Source organism: Dermacentor andersoni, chromosome 1 (assembly GCF_023375885.2).
Source record: "Dermacentor andersoni chromosome 1, qqDerAnde1_hic_scaffold, whole genome shotgun sequence".
Lineage (NCBI taxonomy): Eukaryota > Metazoa > Arthropoda > Arachnida > Ixodida > Ixodidae > Dermacentor > Dermacentor andersoni.
In genome coordinates this window covers 85,754,869-85,776,197 of record NC_092814.1, presented here as the reverse complement: position 1 = coordinate 85,776,197, position 21,329 = coordinate 85,754,869, and the positions used below count along the sequence as shown (strand labels likewise).

Genomic DNA, 21,329 nt, shown 5'->3' with positions numbered 1-21,329 from the left:
TCTTAGGGACTTATTTCGAAAAAAATTTACCGTAATTTTTCTAGGGTGACCGTAAAGTGAGAAAAAGATATTTTTCGTTGGTATATATGTACTCTTCATTCATGAATAGCAACAATAAAAAAAGGAAATAAACTTATAAGAATTCAAAATTTGATGCATTGTTATACACATAGTTCAAGGCTTTGAAAATGCGCACACGAGAATATTTCGCAAATCTTACCTGTTCCTGCTCTTACACTAATATTTACATCCATTACGTAATTGACCTGCGTAGGTGCGCGCACTCAAGAAAACTGTGTGGTTGTGTGCCCGTCAAAAAAGCACAACGTATGACAAACTTCCACTAATCTTCATCTTATCGCCAACCAGAGGCAAATAGTTTTCGCGAGTGTCCCCCCCCAAAAAAAGCAATGGAAACACATACATGGCAGCATCCTTCCTATGCACACTCTTGTGAGCACTAAACGAACGAGGAACAAGCGGTAGCCCTTTGAGAGATTAGTAACGATTTAGCCATCAGTTTTGCAAGCGAAAGAAGCCGAAATTGCCCGCGGAACAAAACCGAAAGCGCCGCCCGTGCGCCAATGCGCAAGTGGCAGTATATAGATGTGTGGGAGCAAACTAGCGCTAAAACAAACCATGCAACGAAAACTGAGAGAGTGAGGTACGCGAAAAAAATTCCCTGTATTCCCACATAGTGGCAGTTCATGTTAGAAAAGAAAAAGTTAGGAAATTGGCATGCTTTTTAAACGTACAGACGGCGCCGTAAATATACGGCATCAACCATTTTTGGACTTGTTCGTGGCGCCATATATTTACGTCATTGACCCTCAAAGGGTGAAGGACCTCCTCACGGGAGGTATGACATAAGAGGTGGGCATACGTAAGTACATATAGGAAACAAGAGACTAATACAGTGAAACCTCGTTAAACCGTAGTTGGCTGGAGCTCGGAAAAAGTACGTACTCAGCGGTAGTACTGTTTAACCGAAATAGCATGAGATCGCGCCCACTTACCTGTCAGAAACGGAACACGGAACTCAGAGAGTGTGTGATGAAAGGGGAGAAAAACATGCAGTATTTATTCACTTTGCGCGACAAAAGTGTTATTTTCGATTGATGCCGCGGCGGCCTATCAGCGACGACAATGGTCTCAAACTTACTGAAACTGCGTGCCAGCTTTTCAGCCAGCCCCCTCTTCTCGGCAAGCACCCGCATGGCAGATTCCTCGTTGGCATTACGTATTCTTTGTGCACGTGCGCGGTAGCGCTGCAGAAGTTGCGGGGTGCCTCTTTCATTGTGGGGTGCTGTTCTCGTCGCGACGATTACATTCACGAGGCTGATGTAATGCGCAGCTTCTGCCACTGTCGGGCCTGAATCACCTGTGCTGTCGGTTTCCGTGTCGTCCTCATCGCTGTCACTAGTCGACACTTCAGCAACGATGGCGAAAAGTCGAACCTCGTAGCCGACGTCTCTTCGCGGTCGCAGCAGCACTGCCGAGCAACTTCTTCGCGTTCCAAATGCCACACACTGTAGTCAACAGCAGATCCCTGTCGTGTGCCAGTGCCAATTTCTTCGTGTCACGTTCGATAGCACGAACGATGTCTAATTTTTCTTCTATGCTGAGCACCCAGCGTCTTTTTTATCCGAGCTTTGGCATGACGCAAGTCCCCGCTTGCACGACGCCACAATGCTCACTGGCACGGCGCTGAAATGATGTTGATGTTGACGTGGCTTCATGCACAAATGCACAGGGCACTTGGAAGCCATTATTCCGATCTCTGAGGCTTGTTGTTCTGCCGGGCCGCCCGATGGAGACTACGCACCGCCGTGTTTGCGCTTCAAAAAGTGGAAACACTATGTGTTAACCTACACGTACATAAAAAGCTGGTACGGTTTATGCGGATACAAAACACATTATGTTCAATGGTCGCTTAGTTGGGGATTTGACTTTACTACTTTTAAAACGAAACTACTGTTTAAGCGGGTATGGTTTAACGAGGTTTAACTGTAAAAGAATTGTAGTTACAAGAAATGTGTAGCATATAAGCATACATACGCATATCCACTGCATACTGGATAAGGCACAAATACTATCAGGAACTGAGATGAGTGTGAACAGAATTAGCAAATGAATTAGTGCAGGTGAGACCGGCACTGTTGCGGGGAAGGCTGTTCCAGTCAGTGGCTGCTTGGAAAAAAAAAATGAAGCACTTGAAGTTCTTTTACAAGCTCGTGGATGAGAACCTGAAGGGGGTGACTGATGCGACGAGATATGTGTTGAGGATGTGTGATGTAGGCTGTGCAGTTGAGAGGCGGAATAAAATAATTTTTGAAATAACAACAAACTAGCATGGTAACGATGGAAAGAAAGCGATGATAGGCCAGACTGGGCTTTCGATGTCAAAAAACTGATATCAGAAGATTATGATGAATAAATGAATGAATCTGGCATCATGATATTGAATGGATTTAAGTGCATTGGCAAGATATGGGTGATGTGTGTGCCATACTGCAGATCCGTATTCTAGTTTTGATCGGAACACTGTCTTGCATGCGAGCAGTTTTACATGTTGCAGTGTGTGGTGCAAATGGTGCTTCAAGAATCCGAGAGATCAGTTAGCTGATGAAACAATGTTAGCAACGTGCATGCACCAGGACAGGTCTGAGGATAGGGCGACACCAAGGTATTTAAAGGAGGGCATTTACCCAATAGGAATGTTAGAAATTATGTAAGAGCAAACAAGGGGATTAGGGTGGTGGTTAAACAAGATTATTTTACATTTACTAGGATTAAGTGTCATGAGCCATTTATTGCACCAGTCCTGCAAGAGGTTAGGATCAAATTGAAAGGCCGCCATCGGAAAAAGTTCAGAGCAGAAACAACTTCTGTGAGAATTCGGTAGTGATTCTGCAAGATGATTCTGCAAGGTTGCATGAGTCTGGCTGGGTTTTTTATTCTTTTGAAGTAATCCTTCGTATTGATTTACAGTGGTTTATTTTACCACATGCCACACAGCTGTGTGCATGTGTGTGTGCATGTGTTCTACCGATGTGGTGTTCTTGGTTGCAGTATACCATAACAGCTGCAGCTCCTTGCCCACTCCCTTTTGAAGAGTGGGCTGTGGCAGAGTGCCCTGCAAGAATGGATTTGTTTGGTGGGTGGACAGACACGCCACCTATCTGCTATGAGCTTGGGGGCTCAGTAATTAATATTGCTGTGCTTGTTGATGGCCAGGTGAGCTGTTAACCATTTTAATTTGCATGTTTAATTTTATTTGTAATGCTACACTCATTTTAGAAGTTGAGCATGGTAGTGCTATGCATTCATTGCCTCTTAATGCTACATTGTATCAATAATACTTACAGTACCTATTTTGAGTTGGCTCTAATTCGTACCCATGTCTTCAGCTAGGAAAATATATTAAAATTCCTTCCTGTTATGATTTTATTATGCATTTGGGACATGGAAGTTGAGTTAATATAATTAATTTTGTTCTCATTACTGCCAGTTCTTCTGTACTTTGTGGTCTGTAGCAGCAGAAATATCTAAAACTGCATGTGCAAATTAAAACCTTCTGGCCATGTTACACTGCCAGCTGTTAAGAACTTATCCATGCTTTGATTTGTCTAGTATCCTCAGTGCTGTTCACTTGGGCCTCGGTACATAGATCATTTTCCAAGAATCCTCACAGGAAGCAGAGTAAAAGTATCACCAATTAACTATATAGATAACTAGTGAGTAGTCTCATAGATACTGGTTAGTCATTTAGTGTCTGGGAAAGGACTAAAGCTGTAATTACCTAAGCTGCAATGAACCTTGGTTGAGCAGGTGGTTGCCTTCTCAAAGTTTCTGATAGTCTTTATGTAAATTTCTTAATATTTCAGTGACCTTTGTAAAGACAGCAGTGTAAGCTAGTTAATGTCTTTGATCTTAATGGGCTCACTGTTAACAGCCGACACTGATCCTAATGAATATGTACCAAGAGATCGCATAGATCTGCTAAAAATTTTTGTTAACAGAAACCCATTGGAGCCAAGGCACGAAGAATACATGAGTAAGTTGTGCCTTATGAGACATACTGTTTCTTTTCAAGCTGATTTCATAATTAATACACTCTATTGTGATTTTACTGTCTAATAGACCACACATTGTCATCACACTGCTGCACCAAAATATTCCAGAGAAGGTTGAAATATTCACCATGGAAGACCTTCTTGACTATAGTCAGCCTGGTGCTAGAGGTAAGGATGCCACGTGCATGTATATGACCATGTTGGTTTTGTATTAAGCTGTAGCAATGCTTTCTGCGATATAAAATGTTGCTAGGAAAGTACGTGTTACATATAATATAAATGGCGCCTTAGGTGAATTATTATGTCTTTGTCCTTGGTTCACTGGCCTCCTAGACGCTGTAACTGTACACCTAGGCACAAAAGTAACAGAACCCTCTGTCAAGTCCTTAACTTTGTGTGCCACCTGGTGGCACAGTTGTTCTTTGTTGTTTCTGATGTAGTCCTGTGCCTGGATAATGTCCTAAAGAAAAATCAATAAGTTTGCTGACTGCCACTAAACTGTAGTTCAAACAGCAGGTGGTGTCTGTTACTTTTCCAAAAGGGGCCTGATGCCCAGTTACATCCTCATTGACTTTCCTGTATCAGTTTCTGTGTGTTTTTGAATCATGATATCCTTTCATCTCCATGTGCTCCACCCTCCAGTGTTTCGGTATCGCACCTGCGCAATCTCATGAGCATAATTTGATGGAAAAGTGGAGTAGAAGAAACCCGGTCTTTGTACATGAGTGTCAGTGCTGTTAGCAGGTTGATTTGCTCCTGTTTGCATTACTGAAGCGCGAAGAGAAATGAGCTTGAAAACCTTACTTTTTGGCTTCCCTCATTTTTGGGCCATACTGGCCTTACTCACACAAGAACTAATTGACATTAGTGCAATGCAACTTTCTTTTTTTTTTTGCACTCTTTGTAAAAATTTCAGAGCTTTCAAGCCTGCTGAGGAGCAGTGAGTTACATCAGTAAGAAAATTAAAGGCCTCTCTGCCAAAGCTATGAGAAAAGCATGTGAGATTGTTGTCCTCTGAAAATCATAGTGCTGAGACCCATGCAGAAAGACATGGCTGCAACAATCTAGGACATAGCCGCAGTTTCGTCATGCAGCGTCATCACAAGCAGCTAGACCCATCAACGCTATTGGCTGATTTCATCATCACAAGAGCAGTCTCAGTAATACATAGTTGCTCCTTTTGAGTTAAATAAATGAAACAGAAATGTCTGCGATCTAAAAGAAAGGAAAGTCCTTTCATCTTTACACTGTTCGTCTACACACAACAGCTGTAACTGCTCCGTGTGGGCTGAGAGCTGATAGCAACAGCATGTGCTACGTAGAGTAGTCTGCCGTGTAGGCAGACATAGCATAGGCCACCTATTCGTACACTCAAATGGTAAACATAAAGTTACCATGATTCATATTTTTCTGATTTTAAGAATTTGGTGCAGCTAGAAAAAAAACACCCTGTATAGTGTAGTGTTCATTGAAGAAGCTAAGTGTAATACTGCAGCACTGCATACCGTTTTTAAGGAATACAAACATGGCGAGATGGGTCAAATTGTAACTTGCTCTGCCTCACTTGTGCCTGCAAATGCGTAGGCTCCACAAGGTGAGACCTGCTTATTAACGACTGGAAACGATTGTATAGAATAGATCTCCTTCATTCATTCTCTCGGGAATGGGTTTGTCTGTGCAGCTATGGTTCTTCTGTATCAGAATAATTTGGAAGGGTCTCCACTTGGTCCTTCTCTCTTTAGACTGCAACTGTTGATGTCCCTTATTGTATTCAAACAGAATGAATATTCGACAACTTCGAATAGCTAATTCTCAAACCTAATACAAATCTAGTAGCAAACTGCCTGATTCATATTCGAAGTTTCACATATTCGCACACCACTACTTAATACCTAGTTATTTGGCCATGAAGTTGTAGCCAAAGTACTATTTTATGAGGATTGTGTTAAGTCACCTGACACAATTGCTTTAATTGGTTAGGTCAGTCACCATATGATAAATGTCAAAGCTTTGGAAACAAGACAGAAACTTTTGTTTTAGTGGCCTCATCTATAAATGTCTTCTTGGAGTGCAAATAAATCATCTTTCTTTGCCATCCAAGTTTAGCAATGGATGATATCTACTGTAACTGTATGCTTGTGCATGTAACAGTACATATAACTTCAGAAACTAGTAATGTGGGCAGTAACCCTTGCTAAAAGAAAAGGTTTTTCTAAAATTCGTGACATTTGTTGATGTGTGGCCCCTTCCCTTGTAACTGCAGGTGCTCTCCTTAAAGCCTGTCTTATTGGCTCTGGTGTTGTCAAGATTGACCATGAACATAAGCTGTCACAGCAGCTTCTAGCACTGTATGGAGGTGGCATTGAGCTACAGAGCTGGTCCAACTTGCCTCAAGGATCAGGTAAGGCCTGCTTCTTTTCTGGCATGAGCTACGATTTGAGATGCCTTTAAATGTTTCAGGCCTGGGAACAAGTAGCATCTTGGCTGCAGCTATTGTGTCAGCTCTGTGGACTGCAGTTGGACGGACATTTGACAAGCTGGCTGTCATTCACTGTGTAAGCAGAACTTGATTTTTCTAATGCTATTGCTACTTTGTATGTTGCAGTATAGCAAATAAAGTTGCCATATTTAAATAGTTGCTGTTGCACTATTTGCATTGTTGTTGCACAAGGGAGGAGTATATTTGTATCTTCAGGAATGATCAGGAAGCAAATATTTATTTCACCAATATTTCTACAACAAGATTTTGTACATCCTTTGCCCTGCAGCAGGTTATTATGCCTAGCATTTTCACTGTGTGCAAACAGAGCCTGACTTCTCTTGGCAGTGTAATTGGTACACAGTATAGCTCTTTGTGGGCTTTTCACCTCTAGCACCTATAGACAGCAACCATGTAAGCATGAGTAAAAACACGTAGATGTGTTCGTGTGTTACTTTTGACCAGGTATTGCACAGATGCTTCTGTTACAGGTTCTGCTCGTAGAACAACTCTTAACAACAGGAGGAGGCTGGCAAGATCAAGTTGGGGGAGTTACTGGTGGACTTGTGCAAGGCTCCTCCCAGCCTCACTTACCACTTTGTGTGGATATTGAAGTGCTGCCATTTTCAGATGAACTCTGCCGCCAGCTGAGCAATCATTTTCTTCTCCTCTACACTGGAAAAGTCAGGCTGGCCAAAAACTTGCTTCAGGTATATTTTTTATTTCTGAAGCTGTCGTTCCTGCTAAAATTTAGTATTGCATATAGCATGGTTTAACTTCTTTTTTTCTTTGACGAGGCTGAAAAGGCCCTTTTATGTCTTGGAACCCTGAATAATTATTTCTCTTTTAGTTAACTCTCTCCTTTCTGGGACATAGAGGTCAATCGATTTGAACCTTTTAACACGATGCCAAACAATGACTTCAAAATCATCCTGCAAGCAATGCCATGCACCATATGAATTGAACTGCACTTATATATTTTGGTGAGATTCGTGAATATTTGGCACGCTAGGGAGACCTGAAAAATAAAACTTTAATAGGCAGGCTTCTGAAGTGTGAAACAGTGCAGTAAGATGAAGATAGATAGGGAGAAGACAAAACAAGCACTGACTAACAGTGACTTTATCACGGTAAGGCAATATATAGCAAGCACAGCCCCATGCATGCGTACAATCTCATTGTGAATGGATGATAAATTGTGTGCGATAAAATGCATAAATAAAAACGACTTGTCAATTTCTAAAGCATTGTTTCCTGCTCCGAAGGGAATATTGAGCGCACTTTAAAGAAAACTGATTTCTTTTTTACTTAAATCTAGTGAAGTTGTGCTAACACATGTACGAGGGATGTTCCGAAAGTAAGTTTTGTCATTTATTTTCCCACAGAAACTTAATTCCAAAAAACACATACACCATGGCATCCTGAACTATACACCTTGCATCATTTTTCCACAAAGTCACCACCAATGTTGAGACATTCGTTGTAGCACGCAATCAGTTTGAAAAAACCACTCTGGTAAAAAACTTGGCGCCCTGTGATGCAAGGAATTGTCGTACAGCCTGCTCCACCTCAGCATTGTTTTAATAGTGAAGTCCTGAAAGTGCGGCTTTCAGTGCAGGGAACAGGTGCCCATTCATACCGGATAACAGCATGCACTTCCATTGGCGACTACGTTGTCAGCACATATCGGTCTGCCATCGTGATTTGTACTCGAATAACCTCGGGCACGCCGGTTTGCTGCTACTCTCTCGTCTTCGGCACTCTGCGCATGCGTCATTCCTCCTCCGCTGATGCTCCTTCCGTCGCTGAGCCAGCCACAGGCATGGATTCTTATGGCGATTCTTTGTTTCACCTGGTGTACCATCTTCCCTTTCATAAAAACGACGAAACTTACTTTCTAAATGTCCCTCATAGTTCTGCAGTTGTGAGACGCATGTGCTTCAGCTATCAAGCGCACATACATTTTTCAGTACCTTCCAATTACAATGCACATGTAAAAGTCTGGTGTGCATCCACATTGCCACAATGGAGAGATGTGTTGGTTCCTTTGTTTCTTGCGAAGGTTGTTTGAGTGGTTGCCGAGGTGAATGTTGAGGCAGCGTCCGGTTTGGCCCATGTACATCTTCTCACAGGAGAGTGGAATGTCATCTTGCTGTGCTGTCTCGTATTTCGGAAGGTACACAATGCTAAATATAACTAGTCTAACGTCTCGTGCTGCTTCAATATGCAGTACTGTGGAAATTGGCTTCCAGTTGGTGTCATTATTTCTGAATCAAACAATGCAAAACTTGCACTGTGGCTGAGCCAGCTGCGCAATGTTTAAACAATAGCAGTAGTGAAAACTTGGCAGATTATGTCTGGTTGCCTGATTCTTCACTGTGACAGCTGCTTTGCTCTCAGGGGGAACACTACCCATAAAAGTGAACTTTTGAACCACTTCCTTAATTTTAATAAAGATTAAAAGGCATGTTCAAAGCTGCAGTATAAAGCTAGGTGCCAAATTTTATTATTCTATAATGTTTCAAAAAGTTATGGCTCTTCAGTGGTCTGAGTGACTGTGGTTAGCCAGAAAAACTATCATTCTGAAATTACAAGAATGTTTAGAATTTTTGTGCTTTATATAATAATATGTTGAGGCCAAGCTGTGGAACCATTTCTTTATGTTACGGTAGTTTTCATTAAAAAAAAAAGGTATGTAAATGTGGCACTACTACAATTGCACTTCCACTTTGTGTTGAACATTTCAATTTTTGTATTGCAAGAAAGGTACAACTTTAAAATCTGGGTCCCCAGTAGCATTCTTCATAAAATCTAATCCCAGAAAACTCCCTAAAACTAAGTACGTCTAATGTAATGTAGAAACTATAGTTTTTGATAACTCAAAACATTGCTTTAAAAAATGCAAAATGAGAAAAATACCTTCAGAGATACAGGTTTGTACTGTATTATTTATACTTCACATTGAGGATTCAGCCCAATCGAGATTGAATTACTCTGTCATGATTGGCTTCTTTAAAAAAGCTGTGAAAGAAAGCCAATCGTGTTAGAGAAATTCAATCCCAATCAGGCTCGGATAACGATTGAAAGCGCACTGTGCAACAGCCATGTTACAAAACTAGGAAAAAGATAGTCAAGGCACAGAAGCTGCATTTTAGATTTTTTTTACCGAATACATTTCAGTAATATCGCAAATCATTTATTGTGCACTTTTTGGCATGTGGTGTAGTTTCACAAAGATTCTCAGAAGCGTTTTGTGGAATTACTGCTTCTTTCTTCCATTCAAAATGCCAATGATTAGGCTATAATTTGATGTATCACAGTATACAACGTGATCATGTTTAAGTTTGACAGAATTTTAAAGAATCACTTGCGGCAGACAGCAAAATTCTATTTCTTGAGCTGGAATATTCAGAGGTGGACATTACTTGCAAGAGAAATCAAAACACACAAACAACTAATTGACGAAAATTTGCTAATTAACTTCTTCATTAATTAATTTGTGGCACATATCACAATTTACAAATTGTACCTGGTGTGCAAGCATATCCACGAGGAACAAATTTTAAGGATGGCATAGGTTTCGAGATATGCACCATCAAACTCACAGTAAAAAAAACTCACTGTTGTTCCACTTACTTTTTTAACAAAATGCTCTTTTATGCATTAAAGCATAAAAGTAACTGGAACACTCATGTATTTCGTCGCACATTTTTGCCAATGAATATTTTGAAACTAGTGTCATCCTGAAAATGCATTCGAAGTAGGTATGCCTTGCAAAATCACAGGCTACATTTTTTAAATTGTGATATGCACTGTAAAGTAATTATTTGTGAAGTTAATTAGCGACTCTTTGTTAATTAGTTGAATATGTGTTTCAATCTCTTGTGCATGTCTGCCTCTTTGAATATTCCATATCAAGGAATGGAATAATGCTATCTGCCACAGGTAAGTTTTAAAAATTCTCTAAAACTTCAACATGATCACCCAGTACATCACCATATATCACAATACATATACTGTGACCTATACTGTATCACAGTACTATATGTTGTGAGTAGTAATTTCTTGAAATAAAGTGGTAAAGTATGAAACCACTCAAAATGAGCATACTTACAGTGGTAAGAAACATTTTAAACTTGTGCTGCTGGTGTATGATGTAGGGTCTGAAATGTGCTCTTGGGACAAAGCAATGACAACATAGTAGTGCAAACAATCGAAAGGGCATTTATTGCACCTTTCATACACTAATGCCTGCTAGCTGAATTAGCTGAACTAGCTGAACTCATAGAACATGCCGATGGGTGCACGACAAATCAAGGACGTCAGACTCACCGCAACCTGATAGGCAGGGAATATGTTCGCCCCCATGCTGGACACCAATGCCTAATCGTTCGTGTGTACGGTCACGCAAACAGTGGCATGTTCGAACGATTGTGTTCGTCCATTCTGATGTCCTGCACCGAAGCCTTTCGCAGGACAGTCCCACGAACGGTGGGCGAGCATGTGAAATGACTACGTAGCTCACCGACCCAAGCCAAAGAGGATGAGTCTTCTTTTCGCACCACAGTAACCCCTCCGTTAGGTGGCATTAGCAGTGCAACGCTCACGCCATTTCTCGTAATATGCTGCAGCCACACCGACCGCCGGTGGTGCTTAGCTACACGGAGAAGCCGGATTACTGGAGACATGAGAGCCACACAGGGAAAATAACATCACGGGACACGCAAGAGTCTAGCATCCCCATGCTTGTAACTTTGTAGACATATTTGTCCTTTTGTTGGACTTCATTACATCCACTTCACAAACATGGTGTGGGTGTTGCAGAGCTTCTTTCTTCTTTTTTTCTTCCTGATATTAGCAGTGATTTTCACAGTTATATAATAAACCAATCTCTGTAACCTGCTGAATGTTCTTTGCCCCTTTAGCCATCTGTAATTGATTTGTGCAATTACTGCAATTACAGAATGTATGTATTGGACAATATAAACTAGTTTTGTTTATCCTTTCACCCCTGTTTGTGACTCGGGGGTTCGAAGACATGGGATCCTCTTTCCTCGTGGAGGAGCTAGTGAACATGAGGCTGGGTCCGATATTCAGGACGTTTGACAAACACATTTATATTTACATATGTACAAGAAAATGCTAAGTAATACAGAAAAGTTGATGAGGAAGTTGTAATCACCGATCACTCCCGCCGTCCGTTGCTCCTTTTATGCCTTGCATCATCATTGTTCAGTCACTTCCCCCAATCCGGAGTCAGGAGACCGATGACATCAGGTCCCACCAATCTGGAGGTCAGTTTCCCTTTCCCACAAAAAGGGAACTTGGTCGGAAACGCACGCACATCACTGGGCACAAACAGGGAAAGGAGGGGAACGTACGCTGACTCCGATCGTATTCTGACAAGTGATGGCTGATCATCGCGCTGACCGCGTCTCCAGCTTGGACATGCCAATTTATGTGGCTGACAGGTGATGGCCATATCATTGCACTGACCGCATCTCCGGCTTGGACATGCCAGTTTGTGCGGCTGACAAGTGATGGCCGTATCATGCTAATTGCTCAAACTTCTCCTGAACGAGGTACTCCCAAGCTGGTCATAAATCATCCATGCCAAGAACCATTTTGATGAGGCCGTCGGCCGGGTCCCCATAATCGTGCAAGCCGTGACTGAAGGGTGTCGCGGGGCAAACAGCCAATCACAACACCCCGTACACATTCTTTGTGCCCTACTGAAATCAGAAAATGTTTAATGCTTTATAAATTTTAAATGTTCAGTTCTTTCTGTGAACACAGCGAGAAGCACTCAAGATTTGCATTTGTGAATTTTCATTTCATTTTGGGCCAATACAACTACTTTAATGCTTTTTATGCATCGCTTAGTGTAGCAAACCTTGTTTCAGGATATTTTGTGTGTACGATGGGTGGCTGAAAACTTGACCTAGCCACAATGCACATTTCTAAACTGAATGTTAGTTTTGCAACTCAGTAAATGTTTCTGGAAAGCCACATATCAAATTTCTCACTAATAACTTATTCTATGTTTCGAATATTGATGACTGAAGTGCAGAAGGTTTTAAGATTTGAGGTTTGCTTTATTTCACCACATCAGTACATTTGTGCCACAACAAGATGTACTAGTATTTATGGTGAGGATAGCAGGGTAAAAGCTGCATATCTGCAGCTTGACTTGTGCCGCCACCCCCTTTTTGATCACTTTTTGAAAAACGAGAGAAGTAAGCAGACATGCAGGCATACAATACCTGCTGCAAAAGAGCACGAGTGGCCAGGACGTTCACAAGCACATGATGGAAACATAACAGAAGGATGCCCCATTCTATCCCACTGTGTTAAAAGGGTATTGTATGCTGGGTATGCTAAAATTGCGATTTTTGCCGGAAAGAAATGCATTTTCAAATTTTGTTCATTTTGGATTCCTAGACGTATAAAGAAGCTTATCACCAAGGTTGGTTGCAATCTGTGCCGTAGAAAAGAAGAAAATGTATTCTGTTTTTGTGACGGTGGCGCACACTCACCATCGAAAGCGCCCATGAATGCTGTATTCAAGGCGCAGTTGCAGAGTGGGCAAGAAACTGAACACGGAGTGAATGCCCATGTTAGAAAATTTGTTTTTTCGCACATTTTAATCGTGGGAGACCTTCCATCGGGATTACAGCATACCGTAGAGTAAAAACTAAAAAAGAAGGGCCTAATCCTAACTGCAGCACCCTTGCCTTCAAGCACAGACAAGAGTGCTGGGCTGCTCTAAAGCTGAAATAAAGTGAAGACGACTTGAAGCTGATGAGCAGGTTCGAATTGAAGATGAGGGCTCAACCTATGAAGCAGGGCACTTTTAATTAATTGTTTTTGGCCTTAAAATAAAGCAGCATGTTCCGAAATCTTTGAGCTCATTTTCCTCAGTTTGCACTTTTTTTGCCGAGCAAAACCTTTAGGAAAACTATCATTTTTGCTTTGCTTCACCAAAACCTGCTTTCAAAGTAGTTTCTGGGATGAAATTTTGTCAGGAGCGACTCTTTATATCTCTAAATTTTTATTAGCACAAAAAATTCTTACATATCTGACATATAATGACAATGAAAGGAATTGAACTTAGCCTTAAAGTGATGACATCGTTACAGAAATGTAATGAAAAACATGTGGCTGGCCTTATCCAGCTTGTAGCTTTCCCGTAGCAGGCATCAACAAAAACAATCGGTTTGTCTTCATTATTTCTGAAATGATAGCTTTCCTAAGTTGACATGCCTAATTGGTTTATATGACAACCATAACTTCTTTTCTATTTAATCTGTATTAATGAAATGTATAATATCTAGTTAAAGCAAGAAGGTACATAAACCTATAAATTTTTATAAATATCTCTGCAATGGTTCGAAAGTTAATTTTCAGTCGCACATCCCCCTTAACAGGGGTGGCTGAATTCAAGAGGAGGGACGGCTGTGTCCAGCATGTCCCCAGCTGAAGAAGACCAGCAATTGCTATTACAGTAGAATACATCACAGCAATCCAGGATATCATAATGGCAGACAGGCATGTAACAGTCCGTTTCTTGACATAGAAAGTTGGGATGTTCTAGGAAGGAGTTGGACACATCCAAACACATTTACAAGACGGGCACAGGGCGTCAAATTGGTGGGTCCAGAAAATTTTGACTGTGGGCAACAAACACCGCAGGCACGTCATGTCTCCCGCAAACTTGACCCTCCTCGAGGCAGATCATGTGACTTTTCTCAAACATTTTGTGGCCATGACAGAACCATGGGTACGCCACTTTTAGCCAGAGTCCAAGGTACAGTCAGATCAGTGGAAGCACCCTCTCTCCCCACCCCCCAAATATTCAACTAATTTCTATTAAGCAGCAAGGTCATGATCTTTGTTTTTATGGATGTGAGAGTTGCCATCCTGACTGAGTTCATCAAAAAGGATGAAAGTGAAAGGAGCATATTGTGCTCCCAACTCAGCTATTTGAGGGAAGCCATCAAGGCAAAACAGCTTGGAATGTTGAAGAATCATTTCCTTTTCCACCAAGACAACGCACCTTCTCACAAGTCCACCATTCCAATGTCTGCCATCAAGCCCTGCGGCTTTAAACTGCTTCCACACGCTAGCTACTTTTGAGATGTGGCTCCCTCAAACTTTCACTTTTTCCCCTAAGCTGAACCAACACTTAGTTGGGACCTACTATCCATCAGTCGACGATATCATGACTGCTGTGGAGGGATTTTATGACATGCAGGGTGAAACATTCTACAAAAAAGGGATAATGGGCCTGCAGCACAACTGGCAAAAATATGTGGCACTGAAAAGGGACTACATTAAAAAATATCCATGAATGATTCAGGTCCTGACCATCTTTCATTGATAGGCCAAGTTCTCAGTCGCCCTTTGTAGATTTAACATTTAATCTTAGAGGAAGCAATAATTGCTCTAAGAAAACTTATTGCGCTGCTCAAATGTTTTAACAGTCCACCATTTCATTGGTTGCCTGCAATGGTAACTTGTTGGCTATGCCATTTTGCTGTTGAACACAAGGTTGCCACTTCAATGTAGTTGCCACGCCAACTTCTTTCCAACAGGAGCAGTATGCAAAAGTACTCACGTGTGTGCATTAAAGGGCCCTAGGTGGTAAAAATAAATCCACATGCATCCTGCTATGTAACCCTCAGAGTCAAACTGTAAGCTTGTGTTGTAAAAAAGAACTAATTAATTGATTGTAATTGCTGGGAAAATGTTTTTCATACTTGTAGTGCACTGCTCCTAATTAAATGTCATCATTTCAGACTGTCATACGAAACTGGTACACCAGAGATGCTAAAGTGGTGTCGTGTTTCAAGGAGCTGCTTCACCTGTGCAGAACAAGTGTTAGAGAGTCCTTTCTAAAAGGCAAGTAATTCATTGCATATCAATTCTTTTTCAAACTCACTGTTAAATATTATTTCAATACTTATAAGACTATAAAATTTACACCTTAAAATTTTGTTTACCACTGCCAAACTTCCAAAGCGTAGCTACCTTATTAGCCCTGCCATCTTGTTACAAGTCATGAAATTGAAAGAAAATTATGTGCCTCAGTTAAGTGGCCAGCACAAGAAGGCCACTGTATTGGAGAAAATCTTGGGTGCATGGCTCGGCAATATCAAAATAATGCTGTGTATGCGTATATAGAATCTCTTGAAGAATGAAAGATCTCAGATTATAAATGGACCCTTGTAAGTAAGTCAAATTCTGCTAGTCGTTTCATTAATACTATATCAAGTGTATATATACCACATAATTTCTGTCACTTTGAATAATTATTTTCGCATGTCATGTTTATAGAGATGTTGCAGTACATCGCTTGTCAACAGTGCTGTTACTACTGGTACAATCAAACATCTGTAAGAATAAAAAAAAAAAGAAGCCTGCAGTTTGCGTTTGTAAACTGCAGCCCAGTGGTCAGTTAGGTTCTTTTGCACTGCATTAACTTTGGGAAGCAGTTATAAACTAAGAAACGAGCCAATTGTATTTATTGTGCTTTGGTTCAGGCACAGCATAACACAATATTTAAAATATGCTATTCAACTTGACATTGAACCAATGATTGTGCATCTTTAAGCATTCTAACTGCTATGCTTTGGTGGTTACTTTGAATAAGCAGATTAATAAGTCTTGCAGTGTGCATCAACGAATGTGCCAACAGTTTTTCATTGGGCTCATCTTGTGGCCGCACCACAGCTCCTCACCATGCGCAGCATTCATTGAGACACAGTGTCTGCGACACTGGTGCACTGCAGCGCTTTCTTCCTTCACTCCATCAGCTTTTGCATTGTGCTGCGAGTGCTTTCTGCAAGATTCACAACCTCTGAAGTGAATGTGCAAAAACAAAATGTGCCCAGAGTAAAGGCACACTTGGTAAAGGTCACCACACAGAGTAGGCTAGCTAACCAGGTCTGTCTCACATGTCCTGCTTGCAAATAGGTGGTACTGAGAACAACACATGCCTGCTGCTGCACGCTTTATCAGATTGTTGGGGAGCCTCTCAGCATTGTCCAGTTCTGCTGGCACTGGAGTTCCGTGTTTTTCATGAGTACTGAGGTGTTTCTCTTAAGATCGCATAGAATTCTCTAAATGTACTGAAGAGTTGGAAACTTATCATTGCTGTTCACATTGAGTTTAGGAGAATCAGTGACTGGAGTCCTAACAATTTTTTTCTTATCACACTAACCACTACTTCCTTGTTCCAGTAAGGCTACCATATTAGAAGTAATTTCAGTTCTAAGAAAACATTTTTGGTTGTTTATGAACATTAGTGTGCTGTCAGCCTTAACCCTACTTCCACTGATACTTCACTGCCACCTGAAGGCAGTCTTGCTGTATTCTGCAAGTGGCTAGAAAAGCTTGTCTGCAATATGTTGCTGCACCTATGCATGCTTGCATGCATCCGGATCAGTCTCTATTTTAACCTTTGCTGTGCCAAAACTATAGGCAGATAGAACTATGGTCAATGGTTGTACCAAATATGCATTCCCTCATCAACTTCAAACTGAGGTCAACTGCTCTCTGCTGTCCATGTGGTTATGGCTTTCTTCAGCATTGTCACTGTCTGGCACTCCCCTCACTTCATTGTGGCCCTAAGTGGCGTAGACAGCAAGGGTAGAGTTTGCACCATTTGAAGCTGCTTGATGACTCTGAGCGACAAAAATTTGTAACAGAAGACAACAAACGCAGGCTTGCTAGCAGTGAGGCCAACTTGGCAGTTTTCTTACTAAATTTAGCAACTTTATGCAGTGTTTAACACAAAGAATTTTTGTGCAGCTGGCAAGGTATTCCTTTTTTTTATTAGTTTCTAGGCCATGTAAGCTTCTTCATTGCTGACGAAAGGATTGGTCATTTTTTTTATACACATAGTGCATCAAACGTCATAAGCATGCTGTTTATCTGAGCTCTTTTGAAGATAATAAGTGGAGTTATCATCATGATTAAATCATACTGTGCTTCGCATATTATGTTCATGTCTTCTTTTAACAACAGCTCAAACAGTTATGAAAGCTCAGAGTAGTTTAAATTTTTGCTATTTTTGTGAGCAAACTTTAAGGAAATATTGCCGAGGGGAATCATTCTGGTTAAATGAGCACAAATTTCAGGAATCAATTTCTACAGCAGTACAAGCATAGGGACTGGTAATTGAAACTTTCCAAGTAATCCTAGGCATGCAGTTTTTGTTACAATACAATTTTTTTTTTTTTTTTCAAAATATAATGGGTAATGTATTGTTGCAGTCAGTGGTCATATAGAATATTAAGTAATGCTTGCTGATATTCATTGCATGTCCTTTATTACTTTCTGTGCTGAAGAATAAAAGATAACTTTTTTATTTTGCAATTCGATGTACAGTTAAACCTCGATATGATGAAGTAGGTAAACTCGGCAATTTGTTTCGTTATATCGAAATTTCGTTGTATTGAAATTCGACCTTTAATGCAGATAAGTACAGTCGCCAATCGATCTTTCTTACACGTAAAGGGGCCGCAGAATTTTCCGTATTATCAAGCAATCAAAGAAAGCAAGTTTGAATGAGAAAACAATTCATTTTGATGAATTTGGAAGTCGGCGACGACCCGCCGCGGTTGCTTAGTGGCTATGGTGTTCGGCTGCTAAGCACGAGGTCGTGGGATCGAATCCCGGCCACGGCGGTCGCATTTCGATAGGGGCGAAATGCGAGAAAACCCGTGTACTTAGATTTAGGTGCACGTTAAAGAACCCCAGATGGTCGAAATTTGCGGAGTCCCCCACTACGGCGTGCCTCATAATCAGATCGTGGTTTTGGCATGTAAAATAAAACCCCATAATTTTTTTTTTTTTTTGCAAAGAATGATAAGGTTTCATGCCACGTCGGCGATATTTTCACATAGGCGGTACGAATTAAGCGAAGCCAGCCACGCTTTCGCATGCACTCCGCCCCCGCGGTCGCCTGTACTGGGACGACGCTGTCAATGTTTCGTCTGCCTCTCGCTCCAATGGGTCACCGAACCTCAAGATTACGCAACCTTGAATATAAACGCGCGGGAACACAGCTTACATGTCACGCCGTCTGGCACGCCCATGCACTCTTTGCACACGCGGCAGATTACGTCTGAAGCAGGGTGCGCGCGGCTGCGTATGCGCTCAGCCGCGCATACCAGCGCGCCAGAAATCACGACGCGCCTAGTTACCCCCCCCCCCCCCCCCCCCCGCTCTTCGCCACCTTCGCACGCGCTTGATCGCGGTACTGTGAATCCACTGCCCTCTCCCTCTTTCCCTTTGCTCGCGCGGGGAGACGGCACTCGTGCGTGAAGCCACCAGCTTTCTTTCTCACCCTCGCGCTCTTTCACTCGCACTTAAGAGGAAGCTTTAGCTCGGGTGCTCCTATCTAAATACATGTAAAAGGAGAATTCGTTTTTCTCGGCAACCACTGCACCAAATCTGACGGGGTTTGCTGCATTTAAAAGAAAAACTTAAGATCTAGTGACTGTTGGTTTCGAATTTTTGAGTTAGGTCGTCAATTTTTTATAAAAGATTGGCAAAAATTGAAAATTTTCAAAAAACGAAACTATCAAGTTTACAACTCTGTAACTCAACCACTAAAAATGATAATACAATTCTGTGAATTGCATCTAATAGTATATCTAAAGCGGACAAAATTGATATGTTACACATGAACATAAAAAAATTTAATCATAGGGAAATACAACTTTTGCAAAACCATTGTAACCAACGCAACAAATTCACGTAAGATGTAAAATGACATATTGAATTTGTCCGCTTTGAATGATCTAATGGATGCCATTTACAGAACCGCGATATCAGTTCTTTATGCAGAGCTATGAATTTGTAAACTTCGTGCTTCTGTTTTTTACAAACGGTCAAATATTTGAAAATCGTTTTAAGAAAATTCAAGCCCTAAATCGAAATTCTGCTTCCAACAGTCACTAGAATTTAACTTTCTCTTTCAAATGCAACAAATTTCATCAAAATCGGTCCAGGGGTTATCTCATAAAAACGTTTTTGCGTTTTTACATGTATTTGAATAGGCCGCGTCGGAGTTGGGCCCGAGCTAAAGCTTCCTCTTAAAGCACAATGTGCGCTGAGCGCGGTAGGATCTTATCGCACTTGACCATGACGCGGCTTCACTTCGGCGGTCGCCCTTGTCGCGCCACGCGCGATTTGAGAGGTGCGTTTGCAAGCGCTTGCGGTGCGCTTGTAATTCCATCATTTGACCATCTGAGTCCACGGAAGTTTCCATTTGCTGTCTCGGCATTCCTTTGCTGCGGAAGCGAAATTTCGTTATATTAAAATCGCGTACAAACACACTTCGTTATATTTACATGGTGTTTCATGGACAAGAGGTTATGAAAAGTTAAATTCTTCGTTGTATCGAGGTTTAACTGTAGACATTATAAAATGTATGTGTTGAATATATTTGTGATGGTAGCTTTAATTTACCAGGTTTTTACATTGTTTTCAATGCTGTACCTGCAGGTTTTCTGGTTGTTAGTTGGCAACACTGCTTGCTACTGTTGATTTCAAGGCGTTAGTAACGTGTTACTACAAGAACAGCACTCTTCCTGCTTGTCATAATGGCCAGATTTGCACACCATTGTGCAAAGTCAGAAAAATCAAATAAGTTACAAGGCTTCCAAAATTTTAGTCATCATTATACTTATGCTCACACATGGGATTAGTGGCAGTGCAATAAAGATGTCCTTATTTTCATTGTCTGAAAAATTGGTTGGCAGCTGCATTTGACACAATATTCTTGGCACTGCAGCAAGAAGACACCCAGCTAACTGTGAATTTGATAGCAGATGTGTGAGATGAACATGATGTAAAATACCATTTTATATTTGTGGTTGAAGAAGGCCATAGTAGTCAGTGTGAACTTTTTGTCCCTATCTTCTTAATCAAAACACAATTTTATCTCATGCCTCTGTTACAGCTACACTTCTAGTGTTCATAAAGCCAGTCACCATCGAACTCCCTGGGAATCGACCACTTCCTTAATATGATCATTTAAATATTAAGCGCCAAAATGTTAAAGGTCATTGATATGACCTCAGTACCTCCTACATTATAGGAGAAATATAAATCTGGTTTACAAATTCTGAAATAATTTGTCAAATTTTGTTGTACATATTATACTGCAAAAGATTTAAAGCATAATATTTTTATTATAGGCTTCTGCTTTACAATAGCTAGCTCTGTTGATTGTGAGGTATAAACAGATGTGCCTCATTTTGCTTCTTTTCTCAATGAACTGTTCATGCACATATGCCTTGTGCATTTTCTCAGCTTTTTTTTATAGGCTCACAATATAAATGCTTGTTTCATTCAAGTGTTCCTGTGAAGTGTAATTTTCTGAATCTACTGCACCCAGTATCACCTATCGTATTGCACAAAAGTTTCTCGATTATCATGAAAACACATGACATGGCAGTGGCACACAAGCATGACATTCAAAATTCTCATGTCCGTTGGCTTCAGTAGGCACTGAGGTTGTCCATGGGACTGAGGATGTTAGTTACAAAAGCAGGATGAAGTCACTATTTATTTTTATTTTTTACCTCTTTGTGTCCATGGTACACCCAGCAGCAAAAGAAACCAACACTCCTTACCTGAACTATATTGCTATTGAACAATGTTGCTGGCGACATGACATTTGGTCATTTAAGCTGAACGCCCAAGTATTGCAGCTTACTATGTGCTTGATATTTTTTTTCCTTCTGACATATAGGTATGGT

At 41.0% G+C, this 21,329-nt stretch overlaps 1 protein-coding gene across 3 annotated transcripts in view; it reads left to right on the top strand.

The window, feature by feature from the left end:
- The window catches only part of LOC126543766 (L-fucose kinase-like), a 98,586-nt gene that overhangs the window by 67,704 nt on the left and 9,553 nt on the right, over nucleotides 1-21,329 (top strand). For all 3 annotated transcript variants that reach the window (XR_011892490.1, XM_055061692.2, XM_055061693.2), the window contains 7 exons: nucleotides 3,073-3,237; nucleotides 4,023-4,057; nucleotides 4,144-4,244; nucleotides 6,340-6,477; nucleotides 6,537-6,631; nucleotides 7,047-7,265; nucleotides 15,354-15,456. Coding sequence is in view for 2 of the 3 variants with exons in the window: in XM_055061692.2 (XP_054917667.2) it covers nucleotides 3,073-3,237; nucleotides 4,023-4,057; nucleotides 4,144-4,244; nucleotides 6,340-6,477; nucleotides 6,537-6,631; nucleotides 7,047-7,265; nucleotides 15,354-15,456 (856 nt within the window). In the remaining variant the exon portion in view is untranslated. The remainder of the gene's footprint in view (nucleotides 1-3,072; nucleotides 3,238-4,022; nucleotides 4,058-4,143; nucleotides 4,245-6,339; nucleotides 6,478-6,536; nucleotides 6,632-7,046; nucleotides 7,266-15,353; nucleotides 15,457-21,329) is intronic.